This window comes from Hypanus sabinus, chromosome 29 (assembly GCF_030144855.1).
Source record: "Hypanus sabinus isolate sHypSab1 chromosome 29, sHypSab1.hap1, whole genome shotgun sequence".
Taxonomy (NCBI): Eukaryota; Metazoa; Chordata; class Chondrichthyes; order Myliobatiformes; family Dasyatidae; genus Hypanus; species Hypanus sabinus.
This window is the reverse complement of record NC_082734.1, coordinates 7,077,925-7,100,975: the sequence shown is the minus strand read 5'-3', so window position 1 is coordinate 7,100,975 and position 23,051 is coordinate 7,077,925. Positions and strand designations below refer to the sequence as shown.

Genomic DNA, 23,051 nt, shown 5'->3' with positions numbered 1-23,051 from the left:
CTTTTTTTAAAGGTATATAAACCCTAGAATGTAATTTTCAATTAAAATAATGAATTGTATTGAAACAAGGGGTTGGACAAACTTGGCGCAGTCTTTCATTGATTCTATTATGATTATTTTTCTATTATGGATTTATTGAGTATGCCCACAAGGAAAATAATTCCATGATTGTACATGACATAAATACATTTTGATAATAAATTTACTTTGAGATCTGATAGAGGTTTATAAGATTATGAGGCATAAATAGACACTATTTTTCTGAGGATTAAATTATGTAATACCAGAAGGCAGTATTTAAAGTGAGATATGAGGGGCAAGACTTTTTTTAAACACTAAGTGATGGATCACTAAAATTCAGGGCCTGGGGTGGTGGTAGATAGATTCATAAGACTTTTAAAAGACAGGCACATGAATGTGAGGAAACGGAAGGATGTGGACATTGTTAGGCATTAGTTGTCCATTTGATTATTAATTTAATTGGCTTGACACAACATTGTGGGTTAAAGTGCCTGTTCCTGTGCTGTACTGCTCTATGTTCTCTCTCTCTCTCTCTCTCTCTATATATATGTGTGTGTGTGTGTTTATATACATACACACACAGTGGCATGCAAAAGTTTGGGCACCCCGTTCAAAATTTCTGTTACTGTGAATAGTTAAGTGAGTAGAAGATGAACTGATTTCCAAAAGTCATAATGAAACATTCGTTTCAACATTTTAAGCAAGGTTAGTGTATTATTTTTGTTTTGTACAATTTTAGAGTGGAAAAAAAAAGTAAAGGAGCACCATGCAAAAGTTTGGGCACCCCAAGAGATTTGAGCTCTCAGATAACTTTTACCAAGGTCTCAGAGCTTAATTAGGGTGATGGCTCGTTCACAGTTGTCATTAGGAAAGGCCAGGTGATGCAACTTTCAAAGCTTTTCAAACCCTGATTCCTCAAATCTTGTCCTAACAATTAGCAGCCATGGGCTCCTCTAAGCAGCTGCCTAATCTGAAAATTAAAATAAATACCCACAAAGCAGGAGAAGGCTATAAGAAGATAGTAAAGTGTTTTGAGGTAGCCGTTTCATCAGTTCGTAATGTGATTAAGAAATGGCTGTTAACAGGAACGGTGGAGGTCAAATTGAGGTCTGGAAGACCAAGAAAACTGCTCGTAGGATTGCTAGAAAGGCAAATCAAAATTCCTGTATGACTGCGAAAGACCTTCAGGAAGATTTAGCAGATTCTGGAGTGGTGGTGCACTGTTCTACTGCGCAGCAACACCTGCGCAAATAGGACCTTCATGGAAGAGTCATCAGAAGTCCTTTCCTGCATCCTCACCACAAAATTCAGTGTCAGAAGTTTGCAAATGAACAGCTAATCAAGCCTGATGCATTTTGGAAACAAGTCCTGTGGACTGATGAAGTTAAAATAGAACTTACTGGCCGCAATGATCAAAGGTACGTTTGGAGAAAAAAGGTGCAGAATTTCATGAAAAGAACACCTCTCCAACTGTTAAGCATGGGGGTGGTTCGATCATGCTTTGGACTTGTGTTTCAGCCAGTGGCATGTGAACATTTCATTGGAAGAGGGAAGAATGAAATTTTGGAAGCAAACACCACAATGTCTGTAAAAAAAAAGCTGAAGATGGAAAGAGGACAGCTTCTACAACAGGATAATGATCCTAAACGCACCTCAAAATCCACAATGGACTACCTCAAGAGGTGCAAGCTGAAGGTTTTGCCAAGGCCCTCATGATCTAAACATCATTGGAAATCTGTGGATAGACCTCAAAAGGTCTATCTTGTGACCTTTTCAAAAAGGTCTGTCTTGTGCATGCAAGACAGCCCAAGAATCTCACAGAACTAGAAGCCTTTTGCAAGGAAGAATGGATGAAACTCCCCCCAAACAAAAATTTAAAGACTCTTAGCTGGCTTCAGAAAGCGTTTACAAGCTGTGATACTTGCCAAAGGGGATGTTACTAAGTACTGACCATGCAGAGTGCCCAAATGTTTGCTTCAGGCCCTTTTCCTTTTTTGTTATTTTGAAACTGTAAAAGATGGAAATAAAAAAGTAATCTTGCTTAAAATGTTAAATATATCACCTTTAACTTTATGCCTTTTGGAAATCAGGTCATCTTTTACTCGCTTAGTTATTCATAGTAACAGAAATTTTGACCATGCGTGCCCAAACCTTCGTATGCCACTGTATATCTCTATATATATACATCTTGTGTGATGAAGATATGCAGACACCAATTAGGATTGGATTATTCTGGGAAAAATCTATTGAGATTATAATGTACAGTCTTGTACTTCATATATACTAATACCCATTCCATATTTAGTAGGCAAAGTGTAAAATATTAGACTTGAAATTTGCTTGGGGAGTTCTAGTTTCAGCAGTTTAATTGGGGAAATGCTGCATCTTATATTCATAATGTTCAAATTAGGCAACAAACACCCAACTGAAAAATTTAACTCTAGAGAAGATCACACATTTTACTCCAATCCTGGACCACCCATGTTGGAATGGCTGTAGACAAAATGTCAGATATAGCTTGATGCAACCCCGGCTCCCAAACAGACAGCCTTGCGTCTGCCCCTCCTGGGCTATGCCATTTGAAACTACGAACAACAATCCTTTTCAAATGTGTGGAAGATTCAAGATCCATTGTGATACTCTGAAACTGTCATTTGACATAGCTGGAAGAAATCATGCCCATGTAACACACCAATACACACATGGACATGTGTATGTGCATGAGTGAGTGTGCACACACATAAAAACCTGAGGGGATTAATGGGATAACCTTCTCCATTTTCTTGTCCACCTTGATACCTCACTAGGAATACAAAGACGAATCTCAGTGTCTTTGTAACTGCTTTATTGAGAGCCTGCCAACAGTGGAGAAGGACAATGCAAGACTCCTGTGTTTGTCAATCATCAATGCTGCCAAATGAACCAGGAGGCAGATTTTCACACAACCAGCATGTGTAACTTGGGCTCCACATATATGTATTCACTATGAACCTTTATAATTTTTCATGAATTCTATTGTATTCCATTTTCCTTTAAATGTCTGCAAGAAAGAATCTCAAGGTAGTATATGTTGACATGTATGTACTTCGGTAATAAATTTACTTTGAACTTTTGAGGGCAGTAATTAGATATACAAGGAACTGGGCTGGACTGTAGAAGACTAAATTGGAAGTTCATTTTAGTTATACGCAAGAGAGAAGACAACATTGCTAGTATCTTTATTTTCACACTATAAACTTCAGATTTTTGTGAACAAAATTTCACTTAAAAGTCGCATCCAGGGCAACACAGCTTGATGCCACATTTCTGAAATACAATTATCATGATCTTGCAATTGACCGTATACTACGTGTAAACTAAAGAATAATAATATAAAAAAACCAAAAGGCAATACAATTACATTCAACCTGTTCCAGCATTTCAGTGTTTAATCCCTCCCTGGGAAAGAGATTTCTCTATTACAAATATACTTCTCATGATTTTATTGTTGTACCCTTTGGCTAGAAGGCTGCATAAATGAGTAAACAATGTAATAAGTTATAATTTTCTCCAAGTAAAATGACACAGTGAGGCACACTTTACTGGTGTTCAAATTGTTTAATCTATTCCCGAGACCTGCAGAGGAATATTCATTGAGTGACATCAACTGCCCAAGCTCTACTGATTATTCTCTCTCCAACTCCAGACTTCACCTGCAAACAAACAGGCATCCAGTCTCCTTGCACCAAGCATGCTCTTTCCCAGTAGATGCTTTACTCCGCAGTAGGTTGTAAATCCCCTGCCATTCCCCTTAACTGCTGGAAGACTTTTCTCCACTGACCATTAACCCTTTACCTACCAATCATTGCTGGCCATCACATGGCCAACCACTACTTGCTCCAGATTTCTCGATTGTTACTTAATATGGCCTTGGGTCCCTCAACAGGTACTGAAGCCACCCTGGAGCGTGGATGAGGGGCCTCAATCTCAATAGAAATAGTACAGCCTGCAGAACAAGTAACAATTTGTGCATAATATCATTTTTATTTCTGTACGAGGTCAGTGTCACAACAGTTGATTGACTATGGCCATTTTGAAGAAGTTTAGTTGAACTACGGTGTTTTAAGGTTCTGCTCAAATTAAAGTAGATTGTTTCTAAATACACAATCTACACAGGCTGTTGCCTGGCCACTGCCGCCCTAGGGATGGGGATAGGGGAGGGACTGTACATGATGCCACAACCCAATTCAAAGGACCATTCTTTGATTAAATTAATGTAAAATTTTAAACTTTATTAATGCTTCACAAAAGTAACCGACTTTCAGTGCAGGGGCACAACTTTGTTGGGTGTGGTACTGAGAACTGCTTGGTCCATCCTTGCGTATACCAGACTTTGAGTCGGCATGTTTGCATCACACCAATGTCACTGTACAACAGACAGATCAGACTTTTGCTAACAGAGTTGTGCCGACAGGTCTTAAGCAGTTCTGATTTCCATATTGTAGAGCTTTCAAACAGAAGGGGTTTATAGTACGGGTAGTAGTGGGCATCTGGTAATTTTAAAGAACAGGCACAAACTCAACCAAAAGCAAGGGACTCCCCGAAACTGCTGCAGCGAGAAACCAGAAGGCAATCTGGGAAGAATCTGAAAACCACTCAGCATGAGCACCGTTTACTCGCTCCTGCTAACTAATCTGCCCCTTCAAAGAGCATGGAAACCCTTCCCCAGGATGGCAGGATTTGTGCTTGCTGACTTGAGATCAAGTTCGAAAGGAAAGATTTGATGCTTGCAAGGAAGAATATATACAACATAGTGGCTTTAATGGGAGAGCAGGATTGAGATTTACATATACATATATATATATATTTATATATATCTTCTTAAAAAATTCATTATACCAGAAAAGTGGTACTGATGAAAAAAGGTTCTCTCAAAGACTCACTATCCAGTGAACACATAAGGTACTTTCACACTGATTAAAAATATATTTGAGAATCTCATTTGTATCTTCTGAACCAACAGGTTGCTCTGATAACACTTTTAACACAGGCATTTGGCAAAAACCATAGAATCTGTTTTTATTCGCCACCGTATTACCCAAAATCCCTTCCCATCAAAACACAGTAAAGCAACTCAGTTTGAAATCTTACACGGTTTCAATAGTCTTACTGGAAAAATAAAAGAAAGGGGGTGGGGGTCTGACATCTTTGCTGAGGCTCAATCAGTCACAATGCCTCTGAATCAAGTATGCAGTCTATTGCAAGTTGCATTCATTTCAGGAGTATTTCAGGCAATTATCCTACAGTCACTGCTGATCAACTTCACTGCTTTTCAAAGTGATAGCTAGAGGCCGCAGTGAAAACAATAGTAAAAAAAATTTAAAAAACACAAAAAGTTATACATGTACGAATCACTTTAACAGTCTGCATCATTTGTCACATTTAGGAATGTTTCTCTTTAAATGTCGACCCATTGAGAACCATAGAACGAGCTGAATAATTCCACTGTAGGTGATGCCTCATTAAAGACCCTATGAGTCAAACATCTCCGGTCAAATCGAGTCTGCAGCGGAAAGAAATGCAACTCAGAGGAGGAGTAAGCAGCACATCTTGGTGCAATATCCTGTATTTATTGTGCTGCCTAATTTATACCATGAACCTCTTTGTATATATACAGTGTAGTGTACACAGGTACTAATCGAGTCAGAGACATCTATAGAAAAACTACAACACGTCATGCATGATGTAAGAAAAGAAATGAAAAAATATCATGATTCTTTTTGTTGATTTTTGTTATTAATTACCCTGTGTCGACATCACATCAGTCGACTGCGGGTCACAGAAAGGTCCGTATCGGCCGTAAACGTCCTTAGCTCGGACGGCAAAGTAGTACTTGCTTCCAGAGACAAACTGGGTAAGCGTGCAGGCCATGGGAAGGGGTAGTGCCTTCACTTCTCCTATCTTCTTCCACTGAGATGGCGTGGTGGTGGCTGGGTCTTCGTGGTAGGCGTAGAGATGATAACTGTCCACAGGGGCACAAGAGCGGTCCACCTCCAGAACACTCCAGGACAGGACAATTCCGTTTTGGCTCTGGACACGGGCCAGCTTCAGGTGGGGTTTCTGGGGTGGAGAGGTGTTGGCTGCCTCTGGTGGTAGCCGCTGTGGTGCTTGGGCTTCAGGGAGCGGTGCTGGGTGGATAGGTCGTGGAGGATCCTGCTGCAATGTAAAGGACACAGGTCATTTCCAGAGCCTGAGAAACCCCACCCATTACTTACGTCTGATTCTTAAATCAAATCATACAATGCAAACCTTCAGAAAACATGTAAAACTACAACAGAACAAGTATGTGTATTGAGGGTCACATGGAAATTGGGAAACAAAAAGTGTTAAGTGCTGGGATCTGAAAACAACAGGAAACATGCAAGAACTCAGCTACACAAGCAGCAGCTATGGAAATTGAAACCAATTAATGTTTTGAATCAGGCGGCTTTCAAAGTCCAAAGTTCAAGTAAATTTATTAAGAACATATGTTAAGTCACCATTCATTTTCTTGCAGGCATTCACTGTTGAAGCGAGAAATACAATAGAATCAATGGAAAACTATGCAAAAAGAATGATAAACTCCTTCCAGAGTGATGTTCTACAAGGATCAGTGCTGGGCCTGTTGTTGTCATCGATATTAGTGACTTGGATAATAATGTGGGAAACAGGTCCAGCAAATTTGCGGATACCACCAAGGAAGGCTGTCAGGATCTGGATCAGCTGGAAAAATGGGCTGAAAAATGTCAGGTGGACTTTAATGAAGTCAAGTTCGAGGTGTTCCAGTTTGGAAGGACAACCCAGGGAAGGGCATAGGGCGTGGCAGAAGGATCAGGGAATAGATTCATAATTCATTGAAAGTGGCATTACAGGTATGTGGGGTCATAAAGAGAGCTTTTGATACATTGGCCTTCATAAATCAAAGTGAGTATAGGAACTGGGATGTGAAGTTGAAATTGTATAAGACATTGGCGAGGCCAAATTTGGAGTACTGTGTGCACTTCTGGCCACCTACAGGAACAATGTAAATAAGTACAGAGAAAATTTACAAGGCAGAAAAGTAATATTTTAATACACTGTATTGGTTAATCCCTCCACCTGCCCCAATCCCTCCACCTGACTCTGACTTTTTTTTGGATATTACAGTGCATTAGCTGCCCTCCTCAGAGTGCCTTACCTGTGAAGGCCGGTGATGTACCGTGAACTGAGGCATATTCGGCATCATTGGAATAGAGATCACATTGTTGACGATATACGAGGTTTGTGGTGGCCGGACTGACATTCCTGCTGACAGAATACAAGACTTTACTTTGAGTGTACTGAAGAGAAAAAGAACAAATTGTTTACTTTTTTAAAAAAAAGTTTGCACAATTTGTTCCTTTTTTGTCCATTGGATGTTTGTCGGTTTTGGTTGTGAGTCCCCCCCCCCACCCCCCGTGGATTCTATTGTGTTTCTTTGTTTTGTGGGTGCCTGTAAGAAGTTGAATTTCAAGGCTGTATACGGAATACATACTTTGATAATAAATGTATTTTGAACTTTAGAGCTTTGAATTATGACTGGCAATATGATTGTGAGCTGTTGGGGTTGATGTACAATTTTTCAGATTCTGGCCAACTGCATCTGAAGTTAAGGTTTTTGAATTCTCACTCTCAAAGCATTCAACAGCCTACTTCCAAAGGAACTTTAACTATTATCTGTGAGGAAAAGGTTTAAATATTAGGTTTTACTTGCCACATGTATACTGAAACATGCAGTGAAGTACATCACGTGTTGAGGATGCACTGGAGACAGCCTCATAATGTTGCCAAGCCCACGACTTACCAGTTGTGGTTCCCCAGCAAAGTGCTGGAGAAACTCAGCAGCTCAGGCTGCCGATGTTCCAGGCTGAGACCATTCATCAGGACTGATGAGAGGCCTCTACCTGAAACGTTGGCTCTTTATTTCTCACCATAGATGCTGCCTGACCCGCTGAGTTCCTCCAACATTTTGTGTGTGTTACTCTGGATTTTCAGCATTCTGCAGAATCTCTTGCATTTATGCCACAATTACAATCATAACCCACACGTCTTTGGACTGCAGGAGGAAACTGCAGCATGTGGAGGAAACCCACATGGTCACAGGGAGAACGTACAAACACCTTACAGACAACCGATGGAATGTCATAAGCTTGTTTACCTAAAAACAGAACATTTCCAAGGCAGGAGGAAGATGGAGTTAAACACTGTAGATTTTCCTTCGTTTGTCTACTAGGTTAAAATGAACTAAAATGATCCTTACCACTGACAGGAGGCTGAGGACTAGGCTGGCGCACTGCCTGGCTCTGTGTCGTTACAGCACGCACTGCACTGTGACTTTGGTATGCTGGGGATGATGTGTAAACTGCAGGGTTGGAGCTTCCTCTTTGGAGAATGGCAGGGGGAGGTCTGATGGGTGCTTGTGATGTGGGCGGGGGCATTTGAGGACGCTGATGCTGCAGAATGCTTGGATTTGATTGCCCTGTGAACAGAACACATCGAATATTATGCCATATCTGATCCACATATGCCAGCATTCTTAAGAAACATTCAACACATTTATCGATTTTTGTGAACCCCCCCTCTTCTCTACATTCCCCATTCTGGCTTCCCTTCTGCTTCCCTTTCTTCCATGGTCCTCTGTCCTCTATGATCAGATTCCTTTTTCTTCAGCCCTGTACTTCTTCCTTCCCTATGTTCTTATTCAGGCTTCTTCTCCTTTCCTTTCCTGTCCTGATGAAGGGCTTCAGCCTGAAATGTTCACTGTTTTTTCCTCTCCATAAATGCTGCCTGACCTGCCAAATTCGTCCAGCATTTTGTGTGTGTGTTGCTGGAAGTGGTTTATTATTGTCACATGTATGGAGATACACTGAAAAGCTAGTCTTACGTACTGTGCACAGATCAGATTGTTACACAGTGTAAGAGCTACTGAAAAGGTGCCATGCAGGTAAACAATAAAGTGCAAGATCCTAAGAGGTAGATTGTGAGGCTAAGAGCTCACCTCATCAAACAAGAGGTCTGTTCTGATTACAGTAGGATAGAAACCGTCGAGCCCAGTGGTCACTGATTACGTGTAAACCAATGCTTCAACCGGTTCGCACTTACTCACAACAACCTTCTTTAGGTTCACATATGATGAAACTAATCATTACAGAAAGATCTGAACCTAAAGTCATCTCGCCCCACCCCCTTATTCTGTCTTTCATTAGATCATAGCTGATCTGATCTGCAAGTTCCAGCCCGTGTCCCATCATCTCAGCTCCCTCATAGACTTAAAAAAAAGTCTGTACATCTTTTCCTGGACATTAGGAAGAAACTTCTCTTCATCTCTTCCTTAAATGCACATTGTCTTATTCTGACTCTAGGCCCCGCACCAATAAAAGGCACTTTCCCAACACCCACCCTACCTAGCACCCCCGCCCCTTCATTCACTCTCATTCACCTGTACACCAGCAGGTGGAGGACATCATTCCTGAGAATACACTCCCCTTACCCCACAGGAATCAAGCTCGTAAACTGTCTCAAATGCAAGTACAATGCAAGCTCCTTAAGTAAAGGCCAAATCTGTAAATTGTAGATTATGGGTGCAATCTCATCAGTATTCAGTGCAATCTGCATTTTCCCAATTTATCCTTTGCCTTTTGCCTTTGCCATTTTCAGTACGAACTCTAATCTTTTCCTTTTAATTGGACACTCTTAATCTTTCCAGTTAACTACAGATATTTTTTTCCACATTCTGTATCTCAAATGTTTGCTCAGAATGATAAAACATTTCCTTCAATATTACCACTCGTTATCTGCCACCTTAGCTTCAATTTTCCCGAAATCCGGTAGCCAACATTACCTTCATACCTTTCTAATTCCCTCTAGGATTAAGATAGATATTTCAGTCAAGTTCTTCACTCTAAAACTGAGCATGAAATTTTATGTTATGATCATGCTGCCCCCAGGAATTCCTTAACTATTAATAATCCCATCTCATTTCACATAACCAGATCTTAAATAAGTCACTCCCTGGTTTGATACACAGAAATCCTGAATGGACTCCATTCTAACTTTGCAAATTTGATTAGTTTTCCTTTCCCAAAAATTAAATGTTTACAATTATTGCCATATTCTTTAAAAATAATCCTGATTTATATTCTTCCTACAGTACACCTACTGTTTAGGGCTGGAAGTTCACCTATATCAGACTTTTCTTCTTCCTGCTTTTTACTTATCTGCAACCTGGATACATTTCACCCCTTTTTAACAGGACTAAAGAAAGGAGAAGGCAAACACTTAGGGAGTCTTTTACAACAGAGAAATCATTCTAGCTCGAATGAAGATGCCACAAACAGCAGTGTGACTGTAGTGCAGTTATTAGTGTTAGTCCCATGCTGCTCAACTAGCCACTCCCACATGGAGTTCACATACTGTACAAGCAGTGTTATCAATAAAGTTCAGTTGAATATCCTGCATGCTGGTGTCCTGGTTTGCTCTGCACTGTCCCTCAACATTGAACACAATAATGACAATGGCCAAAGAACCTCTCTTAGGAATTTCTGTTTAAGGAGCAAGGATTCTTCTGTTTTTTTTCTTCACATGTTGGGATTATTTGTAACCACACATCAGGATCAATCACCTGGAAATACAGCTGAACAAATATTTTATTATTTTAAAGATTAACATTATTTGTCATATGTACATAGAAACATACAGTGAGCTGTGTCATTTATGACAAATTAATTCAGCGATTGCACTGGGCAGCCCATAAGTGTCACCATGCTTCCAGCAGCAACATAGCAAGCCCACAACTCATTTTCTCTAACCATACGTCTTTGGAATGTGGGAGGAAACCAGAGCACCTGGAGGAAACCCATGCGGTCACGGGGACGTACAGACTCCTTACAGATGAGCCTCAATCTGACAGCTGGTCCCACAATAATATCAGTGCCGGACTCCGGAGTGAAGGTTTCCAAGTTTGAATCCAAGTCCGGTTGAGCATTCAGCTAGCAACCTGGGCTTGTAAAAACTAGAATAGCTTACTATGGAAACACTGTCATGATGCTTCCCCGATAACTCCACTGCCAGGTTAAGGGCTATTCTTCTTCTGACAGCCGGTGCTGTAAAGTGACTGCACTAACAACTATGCTATTGTGTTGCCCCGTAACTTTGAAAAATGATGCAATCAAATATTTGCAATGAAATATAATAACATTTCTGCACTGCTTTTGCATCGCTTTGGAAAATTATCAGTATACATCTGCGATGAGTCTACCCTTGTGCCCTTAAAGGTTTCAGTGTCAATAGTGCAGAGGATGGACGTCATTCCTTACGTAACACTCATATTGCAACAAGAAGGCAGACTGTTATCAGCCGTGTGTCAATACCTTGCATTCTTCATGTCTTTACTTTCCTAAACCTGCATAACCACAATCCACTCCCATTACCTCTTATCTGCACCAGACACAACACCAGCACTCCGAGTGAACTTGGTCTGTTGCACCTCATGCCTCCTGCTTCTGACTACCCTAAAACCCACCGACCACGAACACTGAGAGGGTGCTAGCATCTTGACCTTTCCTCCACCATCTGCCTGATACTCCTCTCACTTTATCCTTCAAGAGGTTCTGACCTTGAAACTGTGAGATTGAAGTTTGTAGTGGAGTAGGGCAGGAGGAACAGGGCTATGTATAGAAGCTATTGACACCTCACTCCTAATCCCAGTAGGATGCAGTGGAATTTTATTGTAAATTCTCACACAATAGCAGAATTTTTTTTTACCAGGGTAGAAATGGGTAAGATGAGGGAGGCATAATTTTAAGGTAAATGGAAGAAAATATAGGGGGATGTCAAAGTCAGGTTGTTTTTTTTAAAAAAAAAGTTTTTTCACAAGACTGCATGGAACACAGATGGTGGTAGAGGCACATACATTAGCAGCACTTAAGACACACTTAGGTAGGCATGTGGATGATAGCAAAATAGAGGGCTAAGTAGGAGGGAAGGGTTAGATTGGTCTTGGATAGATAAAGATAGATAAAACAACCATGGGTTGAAGGGCCTTTACTGCCTGTAGTGCTAGACAGTCTGTTTCTATGTTAAAACAATGAAACAATATGGAAGTATCTCATTAACATCTTTGTAAATTCTGGAAGTGTAACTATGACTCAAGATTAAAAATTGTTTAATATCATTTCCTGTACATAAGTGTAAGGAGAACAAAATAATTGTTACTCCGGATCAGATGCAGCACAAAAATCCCACAAAAGATAAAGAGCACAATATTAAAAAAACACAATAAATATAAATACATACACTGATTGTTATGTCCATAAAGTGACACTAGGACAAGTGCCAGCACTATTAAGCAGCCTCCAAACCAGCCAATTTTCTGTCCTATAAATGCCAAGGCAAGATCGGAAACTGATACTTAACATTAGGATTCAATACCTGCTAATACTCTACCTGCAGACACACTGTGCACACTGGCCGTCTGTACTGTTAACCCGATGGTGGTCGTGCTGTTCTGGCTTGCTGGTAAGTGGGTCTGTGTGGAGGGCTGCTGTGCAGAAATCCCCTGGGAAGCAGCAGGAGGTCGAACCTGGTTTTGGACAACGGGCAGGGGCAGTGGAAGCTGGTTCGTTCCTTGGTTAGTAGGCTGATTGTGTTTCCTGGCACCTAGTCAAGATAAAACGTATGCTGAAGTTATACAAGCCTGACATATCAACTATATCCACCCACAGAGAGAAGCTGAGAACACTTTGAATGGACATATTTGTTCAGTAATAGTATCCAGATGCAAGCTTACTTTAATTTTAGAGATACAGCACAGTAACAGTCCCTCTTGGCCCAATGCACCTGTGCTGCCCAATTACACCCAAGTGACCAATTAACCCACTGAACACGTGTCTTTGGAATGTGGGAGTAAACCGAACCACCCGGAGGAAACCCACTTGGCCACGGGGAGAACATACAAGTTCCTTAGGCAGCGGCAGGAATTGAATCCAAGTTGCTAATACAGTAATAGTGTTACGCTAACCACTATGCTACCATTTCATGTGCAATTTCAGCCAGATTGATAACACATTTAGCCTGCTCAGGGAGTAATTTTAAGATGTGCAGGACAAGTTTTTGTTTAGACCAAGGGTCGGCAACCCGCGGCTCCGGAGCCGCATGCGCCTCTTTGATCTCTGTGCTGCGGCTCCCCGTAGTTTGTTAGTTTTTGAAATGTAATTCGAAATTTGAAGATAATGGTGATCTTGTACAATCTAAAAACGTTGTGGCAACCCATTTCCTGGCACATCCGAACCGGCTCACAATTAGCCACCGTTCCGGCTAAGGGAGATAGCCTACGGGGGTTTGTGAGTACGTAGGATGGGTTGAGGGAGGTTTTAAATCAAGGCTGTTTAGTTCGAATAAAGTAACCTTTGACTGCAGTGTCTTTATTTTAGCGCTGCGTGTAGCGCTACACCTCTACAACGTGTTTTTTATCGCTATACATCACCACTGCCAATGCCTGACACCCGCCAGTGCACGCTTTCTTTTAATTCTTCGATCCAAGGTAGGCTACCTATGGAGTAACCTTCAACCCAACGTCTTTTTTTTCGGAGTTCAAAATGTTTTTGTTGCATGCAGAAATGTAATTTCGTTTTCTCTGCAGGAGTTCATCAATTTCATAAATGCAACACATTATAGTTTGTTTATACATAGCATAAAGGCAAAAAAACCCGTTGTATGCAGTGTTATTTCATTTTAATAAATGTCAAACGGGTTTTGTGGCTCCCAGTGTTTTCTTTTCTGTGGGAAATGGGTCCATATTGGCTCTTTCAGTGGTAAACGTTGCCGACCCCTGGTTTAGACAGAAAGTGCTAGGTGCCTGGAATGCTCTGCCCCCAGGTGATGGTGGCTGAGGTAATAGGGGCATTTAGATAGAAACATAAACATGAAGGGAATGGAAGGATATGGATCTCAAGCAGACAGACATGATTAATTTGACATCTGCTCTCACCCCATCCGCCCGCCACCCCACTCGGGATAGGGTTCCCCTTGTCCACACCTACCAACCCACCAGCCTCCAGGTCCAACATATAATTCTCCGTAACTTCCGCCACCACCAATGGGATCCCACCACCAAGCACATCTTCCCCTCCCCTCCTCTTCCTGCTTTCTGCAGGGATCACTCCCTACGCAACTCCCTTGTCCATTCGCTTCCCCCCCCCAACCATCCCTTCCCACCGATCTCCCTCCTGGCACTTATCCTTGTAAGCGGAACAAGTGCTACACCTGCTCTTACACTTCCTCCCTCACCACCATTCAAGGCCCCAGACAGTCCTTCCAGGTGAGGCGACACTTCACCTGTGAGTCAGATGGTGTGATATACTGTGTCCGGTGCTCCCGGTGCAGCCTTTTATATATTTTTATTACTGCAATGCTCTTTTAATTTATATGATAAACTACTTTACTGGCACCAGGCCTAAAAAATATACTTAGCTAAAATAAACTCACCGATGGATGGGTATTCTTTCTGAGGGAGATTCTGTATCAGAATCAGGCATGCACCAGGAGTTTGTCACAACTACAACTGATGTTTATAGATTTCAGGGGAGAGTTATGCATCACTAATTACAGGGAGCTTCAAGAGGAAGATGGTGGAAGATTGTAAAGGTCCATACCTTGTGTCGACATGTCTTCTTCATCGTCACCCGTCAGGTCAATGACAGCTCCCATGTCTTTCTCACTTCCTCCTGTCTTTCCACTCTGAAAGAAAAAACTGCTGTTTTGCGATGGGATTCCTCGAGCAGCAATGGACTACACATCAACATCTGCTCACGTCACTATTCAGAGACCTCTGAGAGATGTGAACCGTGACAGGTGAACTGTCCTCCATGGTTTCACATTTTAAGTTCTGATTTTTTTTGTGTGCCATACTCTGCCAGAGCCTCGGCGACCACTTCTCTTCCCCAAAGTGGTTGTCTTAGAGGAAAGATTCTGTGAGTGGTCTTTCACATCCTTCTCACAGCGCAGTGTTTTTTATTTAAGAGGCCGAGTTGCGAGCTTGACACTCAACCCGGCACAGATGGAAAGCTTATCTGGGAGCGGCCCTAATGGATTCGAACTCGGGAACCTTCGCTCCAGAGTCCGGCGCTGATGTCATTGCGCCTCCAGCGTGAGTTCTGATAAGTGACTATTTTATTCCATGAACTTACAAGTATTGTGTTGTAGATTGGAACAAATATCTAGAATGATCTATTGGCAGATTTGAGTGCTGAAAAATTGTGTGGCTTACTTGGTTAATGTCAATAAAACACATCAATAAATATGCAGAAAAGTTTGGGCATGTTTGTGGCTGAAAGACGGGAAGATTTTTTTAAAAAGAGATTACAGCATGCTAACAGACCCTTTTGACCCAATGTGCCCGTGCTGCTCAATTACACCCCATATAACCAATTAACCTTCTAACCAGCACATTCTTGGAACGTGGGAGGAAACCCACGTGGTCACAGGGAGAAAGCACAAGCTCCTCACAGACGGCAGATATGAACCTGGGTCGCAGGTGTTGTAATAACATTATGCTAACTGCTAGGCTGCTGTGCCGCCCATAATTACCTACCCCAGCCCCCTCCCCTGAGTCCCCTTTGAAGCTTTAAGTGAGAGAAATCTCACCAAAGTCCCATGAGGTCACAGTCTTTACCTTGCCCAACCTCACTCATCAGGATCCTCCCAGTATCCTAGTAGCCTTTGCTTTTCATATACAACGTGGTGGGATGGAAGAAACACAATTGTTAACTAGCACATCCACTGAGTGACCTCACTCTTTCTTGTGAATGGAAATTTTAGGGTTAAGTTTGCTCTTGTTTAGACTGCAGATGGAAACTTAACTGCAAATTTGCAGGCAGTACAAGAGTAAGTGGAAGACAGGCCGTGGAGAGTAGAGAAAAATTACAGAGGGATATTCATAGGTTAAATGCAGAAAACAGTTTGTTATTTATATGAAGAAAGGCCAGAGAAAGATGCAGCACAGGCTTGTGGGTCACTGTACAGGAAACACAGAAAACTGGCATGTAAATGCAGTGAAGAGGGAAAGCTAATGGAATGCTGTCTTTTACTTCAAGGGAATTAAAGACAGTAAGTTTTACTACTATTGTACAAGACACTATATTGAGACTACATCTAGAGATCTAAAGCTACTTTTTTAACATCACCATTCATATTTCTTCGCTCTATACCTGTGACTTTCAAAGACTTGCTCCTATTGTCTACAACTGAACATCATATTCATACTACCAATGTCTCCTTTATACGAGCTGCAACTGTGCTGGTACAGCTGTAATCTGGCACCCTACCAGAAGCTGCTGCAAGTCTATGCACACCACATTAACTTTATAACCATCATCCAATTCAGCTATCACGTTAAAACTAGTTGAACAAATTGGTTGAACATGGTTTGCCCTCACAATTCAGTGCTGGCTTGCCATATTTCATCCATTCCCCCCAATTAATCCCATTCTGGATCAGTATTTCTGAATCAAGTGATTAGTTGTCGGGCTTATCCTTTTCTTTTTTAGGTCCTAGGCTCAAAGGAGAACCTAAGACTACAGACAACAAAGACCCTGAATAACGGGTTGTCTAACTATGAAAGAGATAGGGTAGAAAGACTTTTCTCAAAGGGTTGAATTCCTTACCCAGAAAGTAAAGGTGGCTGGATACTCAAATCCACGATACTGCTATCTATCTCAGCTTTGAATAAGTAACAGAATTGAGGATTTATAGACAGGACAGGAAACTTAAGAGGGAAATTGCATCAGTCATGACCTTACTGAATATCAGGACAGGCTTGAGGAGGAAAAAGACCTTCTCTTGTCCCTAATTATATTACCTTAAACTGATAAATCTTCAAGTCTGCAGGCACATATCTTTTAAAACTCAGTGGTGGTAAACATCAATATATATGCTCTATTTTGGGGTGTCATATTGAAAATGTTATTTTTTTTGTAGGAAGAAACTCAGAATATTGGTTCACTTTAGGTATTTGGAGGGATCTGTGTGCACTCAAGTACAAAACCAGAAAATAGCCACAGAAAGGCAGAAGTTCCAGTATCTATTGCATAGCAGAGGAGTACAAGTGTGGGTAAATCTTACTGCAACTCTACGGGGCACCTGCAAGACATCTGCATATATTTTTTTGGCTCTATATCCAGGAAAGCATGAATTCATCTTGGAGATGATGTAGCACGTTCTCCGAAATGTTATCTAAAGGATCGTTTCATAAACTGCTTTTTCCGTGGAGTCAGCAAGACGGAAACAGAATAATAGATGCTGAGAGAAGTCCTCCTCTAGCTGAAGAACCTAGAATCAAGAAGCTTTTGGTAGTGACTATATGGACTCTCTTCACTTAGATGGCTTATAATCTGCAATTCTCCACCTTTCAGATTCATGGTGTCTTAGTTACCCAGTAACATACATTACTGAGAGCAAGAATTTTTGGATACGTCTGGAAAATGGACCAAATTTATCACAATCCTATTAAATGGATCAACAAACTTAAGAGGCCTTTGAGCTAATCTACTCTTAATTCTTATGCTTACACATTCATACCTCTGACCACCTGGGTTATTGTTCCAAGTTTCATTTGACACCAAAGATATCATATGGACGCATAGGGTTTCAAGATGGGTTAATAGTGGGTTATAAATGTGATACCAAGAAGATACTCTACTGATCAAGAACAGGGCTTTTTGGAGAATCAACTTTTTTTAAAAGATTACAACAGATTGGTGGTATGTTTCATGGCTGGTTTCCCAAAAAGGCCAATGGATGTTCTGAATTTATTGTGCCAGCGTAATATGCTTGTGATCTGTGTCACCATACATGGGAATTGCTTTGTTTCTTGTTCATTATTAAAATTTTCCGTCATTAATGAAGTATCCCACACTGTTTTGCTTGGATCCAAATTGAACGTAATTGATTCAAAATCACTGATATACAAGGTGAAAAAGCTTGGATCCCTGAAGAATAAATTGTGTTTTATTCTGTCAGTGAGGAAACCCTTTTAACCCTACTGTCCCAGACTCCAAGCAGTTACTTACTGTAAGTCTCTTGGTGGCCTCACTCACTAGTCCCCTTCTTGCACAGTCACCCAGTTTTTGAGGACGGCCTGTTCTAGGCAGATTTACAGCTGCGCCATATTCTTTCCATTTCTTGATGATTGACTTAACTGTACTCCAAGGGATATTCAGTGACTTGGAAATTTTCTTGTATCCATCTCCTGACTTGTGCTTTTCAATAACCTTTTCGCGGAGTTGCTTGGAGTGTTCTTTTGTCTTCATGGTGTAGTTTTTGCCAGGATACTGACTCACCAGCAGTTGGACCTTCCAGATACAGGTGTATTTTTACTACAATCAATTGAAACACCTTGACTGCACACAGGTGATTTCTATTTAACTAATTAAGTGACTTCTAAAACCAATTGGCTGCACCAGTGATGATTTGGTGTGTCATATTGAAAGGGGGTGAATCCTTATGCAATCGAGTATTTTGTTTTACATTTGTAATTAATTTAGATCACTTTGTAGAGATCTGTTTTTACTCTGATATGAAAGAGTCTTTTTCTGTTTATCAGAAAGCCAAATTAAATCCATTATGATTCAATGTTGTAAAACAATAAAACATGAAAACTTCCAAGTGAAGTATACAGGCACTGTATACAGGAATGGCTTAAAAACAAAGTTAATGTACTGGAGTGGCTAAGTCAGAGAGTCCAGACCTCAATCCAATTGAGAATTTGTGGGGCTGTTCACTCATGATCCCCATGCAATTTGACAGAGCTTGAGCAGTTTTGTAAAGAAGAATGGGGAAAAATTAGTGTCCACATGTGCAAAGCTGATAAGATACCTAACCTCTCAGATTCAAGGCTGTAACTGCTGCCAAAGGAGCATCTACTGAATACTGACTTGAAGAGGTGAGTAATCACGCAATCAATTATTTTGTGTTTAATAATTGAAATAAATTTAGACCAACTTGTAGAAATTTGTTTTCACTTTAACATGAGACTTTTTAGTTGATCAGTGTCAAAAAACCAAATTAAATCCATCCTGATTCAATGTTGTAAAACAATAAAACATGAGAACTGCCAAGTGGGGGTGAATACTTTGTATAAGCAGTATAGCTTTGGCTTTATGCTTGGGGTCATTTTCTTGCTGGAAAACAAATCTTCTTTCATTCAGTTCTCTTGCACATTGCAACAGGGCTTCCTCCAGGATTTTCCCGTATTTTGCTGCATTCATTTTACTCGCTACCTTCACAAGCCTTCCAGGACCTGCTGCAGTGAAGCATCCCCACAGTATGATGCAGCCACCAACATGCTTCATGGTAGGGATGGTGTTTTTTTTCATGATGTGCGATATTTTTGGCTTACAGCAAACAGTGTTTAGTCTGATGGCAAAAAGCTCAATTTTGGTTTCATCAGGCCATAGAACCTTCTTCCAGCTGACTTCAGAATTTCCCAAACTGCTTCTGTCAAACTCTAGCCACGATTTCATGTGAGTTTTCCTCCCCCACTCCCCCAACAGTGGCTTTCTTTTTCACCATCCTCCCAGTAAGCTGTGACATGTGAAGCACCCGGGCAACAGTTGTTGTATGCACAGTCTCACCTATTTCAGCCACTGAAGCTTGTAACTCCTCCAGATTGTCATACAGTAAGAAGTGTTCCCTGATTTACACCACAGAAAGGCAACTTGGCCAACCCCCCTCCCCCCCAGTCTCCACTGTATCAAATTGGGGGATCACTCCATCAAGCACCTCTGCTCCATCACCAAAAGCGGAACTTCCTGGTGGTCAAATATTTTAAATTATGACTCCCATTCTCATTCTGACATGTCAGTCCATGGCCTCCTCTTGTGCCAAGATGACTCTGCCTTCAAGGTGGAGGAGCAACATGAACCCGATGGTACGAATATTGATTCCTCCTTCCAGTTAAAAAACCTCCCCATTCCCTCTTCTTCTATTGCCCACTCTGGCCTCTTCCTCTTCTTACCAGCCTATCATCTACCCTGGTGCCCATCCTCCTTCCCTTTCTCCTGAGGACCACTCTGCTCTCCTACCAGATTCCTTCTTCTCCAGCTCTTTACTGTTCCTACCAATCAGACTTCAACCATCAATTTTTAGTTATCCTCCACTCCCCCCCACCAATCAGAATCTTTTTATTCTGGCATCTCCCCGCTTTCCTTTCCAGTTCTGAAGAAGGGTCTTGGCCTGAAATGTCGACTATCAATTCATTTCCAAAGACGTTGCCTGACCTGCCTAGTTCCTCCAGCAGTTTGTGTGTGTTTATTTTGATTTCTAGCATCTATGGGGTTTTTCATGTTTATGATGGGTTGCTGAGCCTGTGACTAATGTTTCACTATTTGCATCTCTTAAAAGTTATTACATTTTTTTAAAGTATTAGTATTAGATCCACATGTTCCATTTGCACCCTGGGGTTTAACAAATCCATATTATCGCATTTCCTGGCAGAGTGTGATAATACTTGGTGAATTAATACACTGAGCTATCTACCCAAGAAACAGTAAAAGAACTCCATCTCCATTAAAACTTATGTTTCTTTGGATATCTTGATGCTTTTATTTAATTTTCTATCACTCCTAACAATTAATTTTATAAGCATAAGACAAATAGAAAAGTATTTAAATCTAGAATTGCAGGGGGATTGAAGTATAAAGGCTATTCGAGAGACATAATCAGTATATACACAGGCAGTCCCCACCAGTTATGAACAAGATCCATTCCTAAGTCTGTCTTTAAGTTGAATTTGTAGGTAAGTCGGAACAGGTACATACGGTTCTTATTTAGCGTCAGTTAGTCAAATGTTTGTCTTAGTATATTATTTTACCTTTCTATGCTTAAAAAAACTCTTAAGAAACAGTTCCAAATATACTGAAACATCTTAATCATAATACAGTACATAATACAGTAATAATAAAAGTAACTACATACAGTACTGTACTGAGAGAGAAACTATGTTTGTAGGTATACAGTACTGTAAAAAAATAAAGAAACAGTTCTTAAAACTGTAAATTTGCTCTCACTTTGAAACGATTGAACCAACCCCTACTTGCAACAAATTCTTCAACACAATCACCTTCACTTGCTGCACGTGCAGCTTTTAAATCATTGAAAAGGCTTCGAGCCTTTTCTTGCACTGAAGCAAGGCTAATAGGAATATTACGCTGATTTTGATCATCTAACCAAATTATCAATAGCCTTTCCATTTCAATAATTAAACCATTGCGTTGCTTTGTAATAATTGTAGCTTTCATCGGGGCAGAGCCTTTCACATGCTCCATTATTCTCACTTTATCCTTTAAAATTGTTCCGATCGTTGACCGACTGTAGCCTAATGCTTTTCCAATGACCGATGGCGTTTCACCTCTTTCTGATCGCTTTATTATTTCCACTTTATTTTCAATCGTGATCGCTTTCCTTTTCTTTGATGCTTCACCAGCACTTGCATTGGATTTACGCTTTAAAGGCATGGTTACAAGGGTAAATAAGAGAAAAATTTAATCCAAATACAAAATTACACACTCAGCAGTGTTAACGGCAACGTGATCCAACTTAAAATACCTCGAGCCGACAAATTTTTATTATAATAGGCTTTATGGCAGTCCTTTCGTAAGTACGAGTTGGCCACAAGTCTGACGTTTTTAACCTGGGGACTTACTGTAATGCAAGGCAGTTTATTACTTAGGAGATTAGTGAATGAGATTAATGTAGAAGGGCAAAACAGTTGACATGGGGACCAAATCTTGTCCAAATCCCACGTGGCACCATACATTGTTCGATGCTTCTAATCCACCGGCTTTTAATATGCAGTACTGAAGACCAGAGACCAAAGCTATCCACTACATAGAGATCTGCTATTACACCAGTAACTGATGGGATTTGCAATCTACTGGATACTGACCAACTACGGCATAAATTGTAGTTTACCTCATTGCAAACACAGGTGACAAAGTTTTATTTGACTGAGTTGGAGAGAGTGATCAGTTCTTTCCTGGAACACTTTGGAAACAGTATACAGCACATTTGGTAGCTGGATCTGAACCTGAACAGTACCGATAATCCAGCAGCTTTATTACTAAGACCTTGGGCCCTAAAAACAGGCTCATTTAATGTTTAAAAACTCCCCATCTATCATTAAGTGTTGATGTCACTTGCAGACATACCCATTGTTAACAACTGACAAACCTGCTGGTAATATATGATTCTACCCAAAAGAATCCAGGTTATTTAAATCTCAACATTTCCCTGACCATTTGAATGGTGTCACTACACTGCTCAATCCTCTCCTCCATCTCCATTCAAGGCTGCAAACAGTCCTCCCAGGTGAGGCGACACTTCACCTGTGATCAGTAGATAAACTTAAGGCAAAGACTGATATTTGAAATATTGAGGAATTATGGTTATTACTTATAACAACCATAATTTCCTTATTACAAGCCAGTAGAGATCAACTCCAATTATACCAAGCAGCAGGGCAGGCTTGAGGTGCCGAGTGGTCTAATCTTGCTCCCATTTTTTTGTGTTCTCTAGCCTGGTGCAGGAATATTAGGATGGGGGATTGGGGAATGGAGACAGGATTAAGAATGGTTACAGCATAGAAGAATGTCATTTTTGTCCAATCTCTACTGGAGCAGCGAGAGAGTAGGCCTCTACATCTATCAGAACATAAATTAAAATGGATTTAAAATATAGTGCAGAACATTTTTTGAGAGTTTAGACTTGTTAATACTTTCGCTGGAGTAAAGAGAAACTAATGACGAATGGATAAGTAACCCAGGAGTCAGATTTAAAACAATTATCTGTAAAAACCCAGAGATTTTAGCTAAAAATTGGATTTCACTGAGTTTTGATTTATTAAGTGGATTTTGCCACAATATCATTAGAAAATGTCAATAAACAGGGAACTCCCACTAAGAAACTGTTATCCAACATGAGAAAATCTGCAGATGCTGGAA

The 23,051-nt window shown here is 40.7% G+C and overlaps 2 protein-coding genes across 20 annotated transcripts in view; one reads left to right on the top strand and one right to left on the bottom strand.

The window, feature by feature from the left end:
- The window catches only part of LOC132382932 (ankyrin repeat domain-containing protein 54-like), a 36,387-nt gene extending 29,066 nt beyond the window's left edge, over positions 1-7,321 (top strand). Inside the window, exon 10 of one of the 3 annotated variants that reach the window (XM_059953527.1) lies at positions 7,186-7,321. In XM_059953527.1, the coding sequence (XP_059809510.1) occupies positions 7,186-7,242 (57 nt within the window). In that variant the 3' untranslated portion in view covers positions 7,243-7,321. The other 2 variants (XM_059953528.1, XM_059953526.1) reach the window with 2 other exon arrangements.
- The window catches only part of LOC132382929 (activating transcription factor 7-interacting protein 1-like), a 154,910-nt gene continuing 135,081 nt past the window's right edge, over positions 3,223-23,051 (bottom strand). For 11 of the 17 annotated variants that reach the window (XM_059953513.1, XM_059953516.1, XM_059953518.1 and 8 more), the window contains 6 exons: positions 18,123-18,404; positions 14,709-14,793; positions 12,487-12,714; positions 8,318-8,536; positions 7,217-7,326; positions 3,223-6,216 (listed from right to left, as the gene is read on the bottom strand). In XM_059953513.1, the coding sequence (XP_059809496.1) occupies positions 5,797-6,216; positions 7,217-7,326; positions 8,318-8,536; positions 12,487-12,714; positions 14,709-14,793; positions 18,123-18,404 (1,344 nt within the window). In that variant the 3' untranslated portion in view covers positions 3,223-5,796. The other 6 variants (XM_059953509.1, XM_059953508.1, XM_059953507.1 and 3 more) reach the window with 6 other exon arrangements.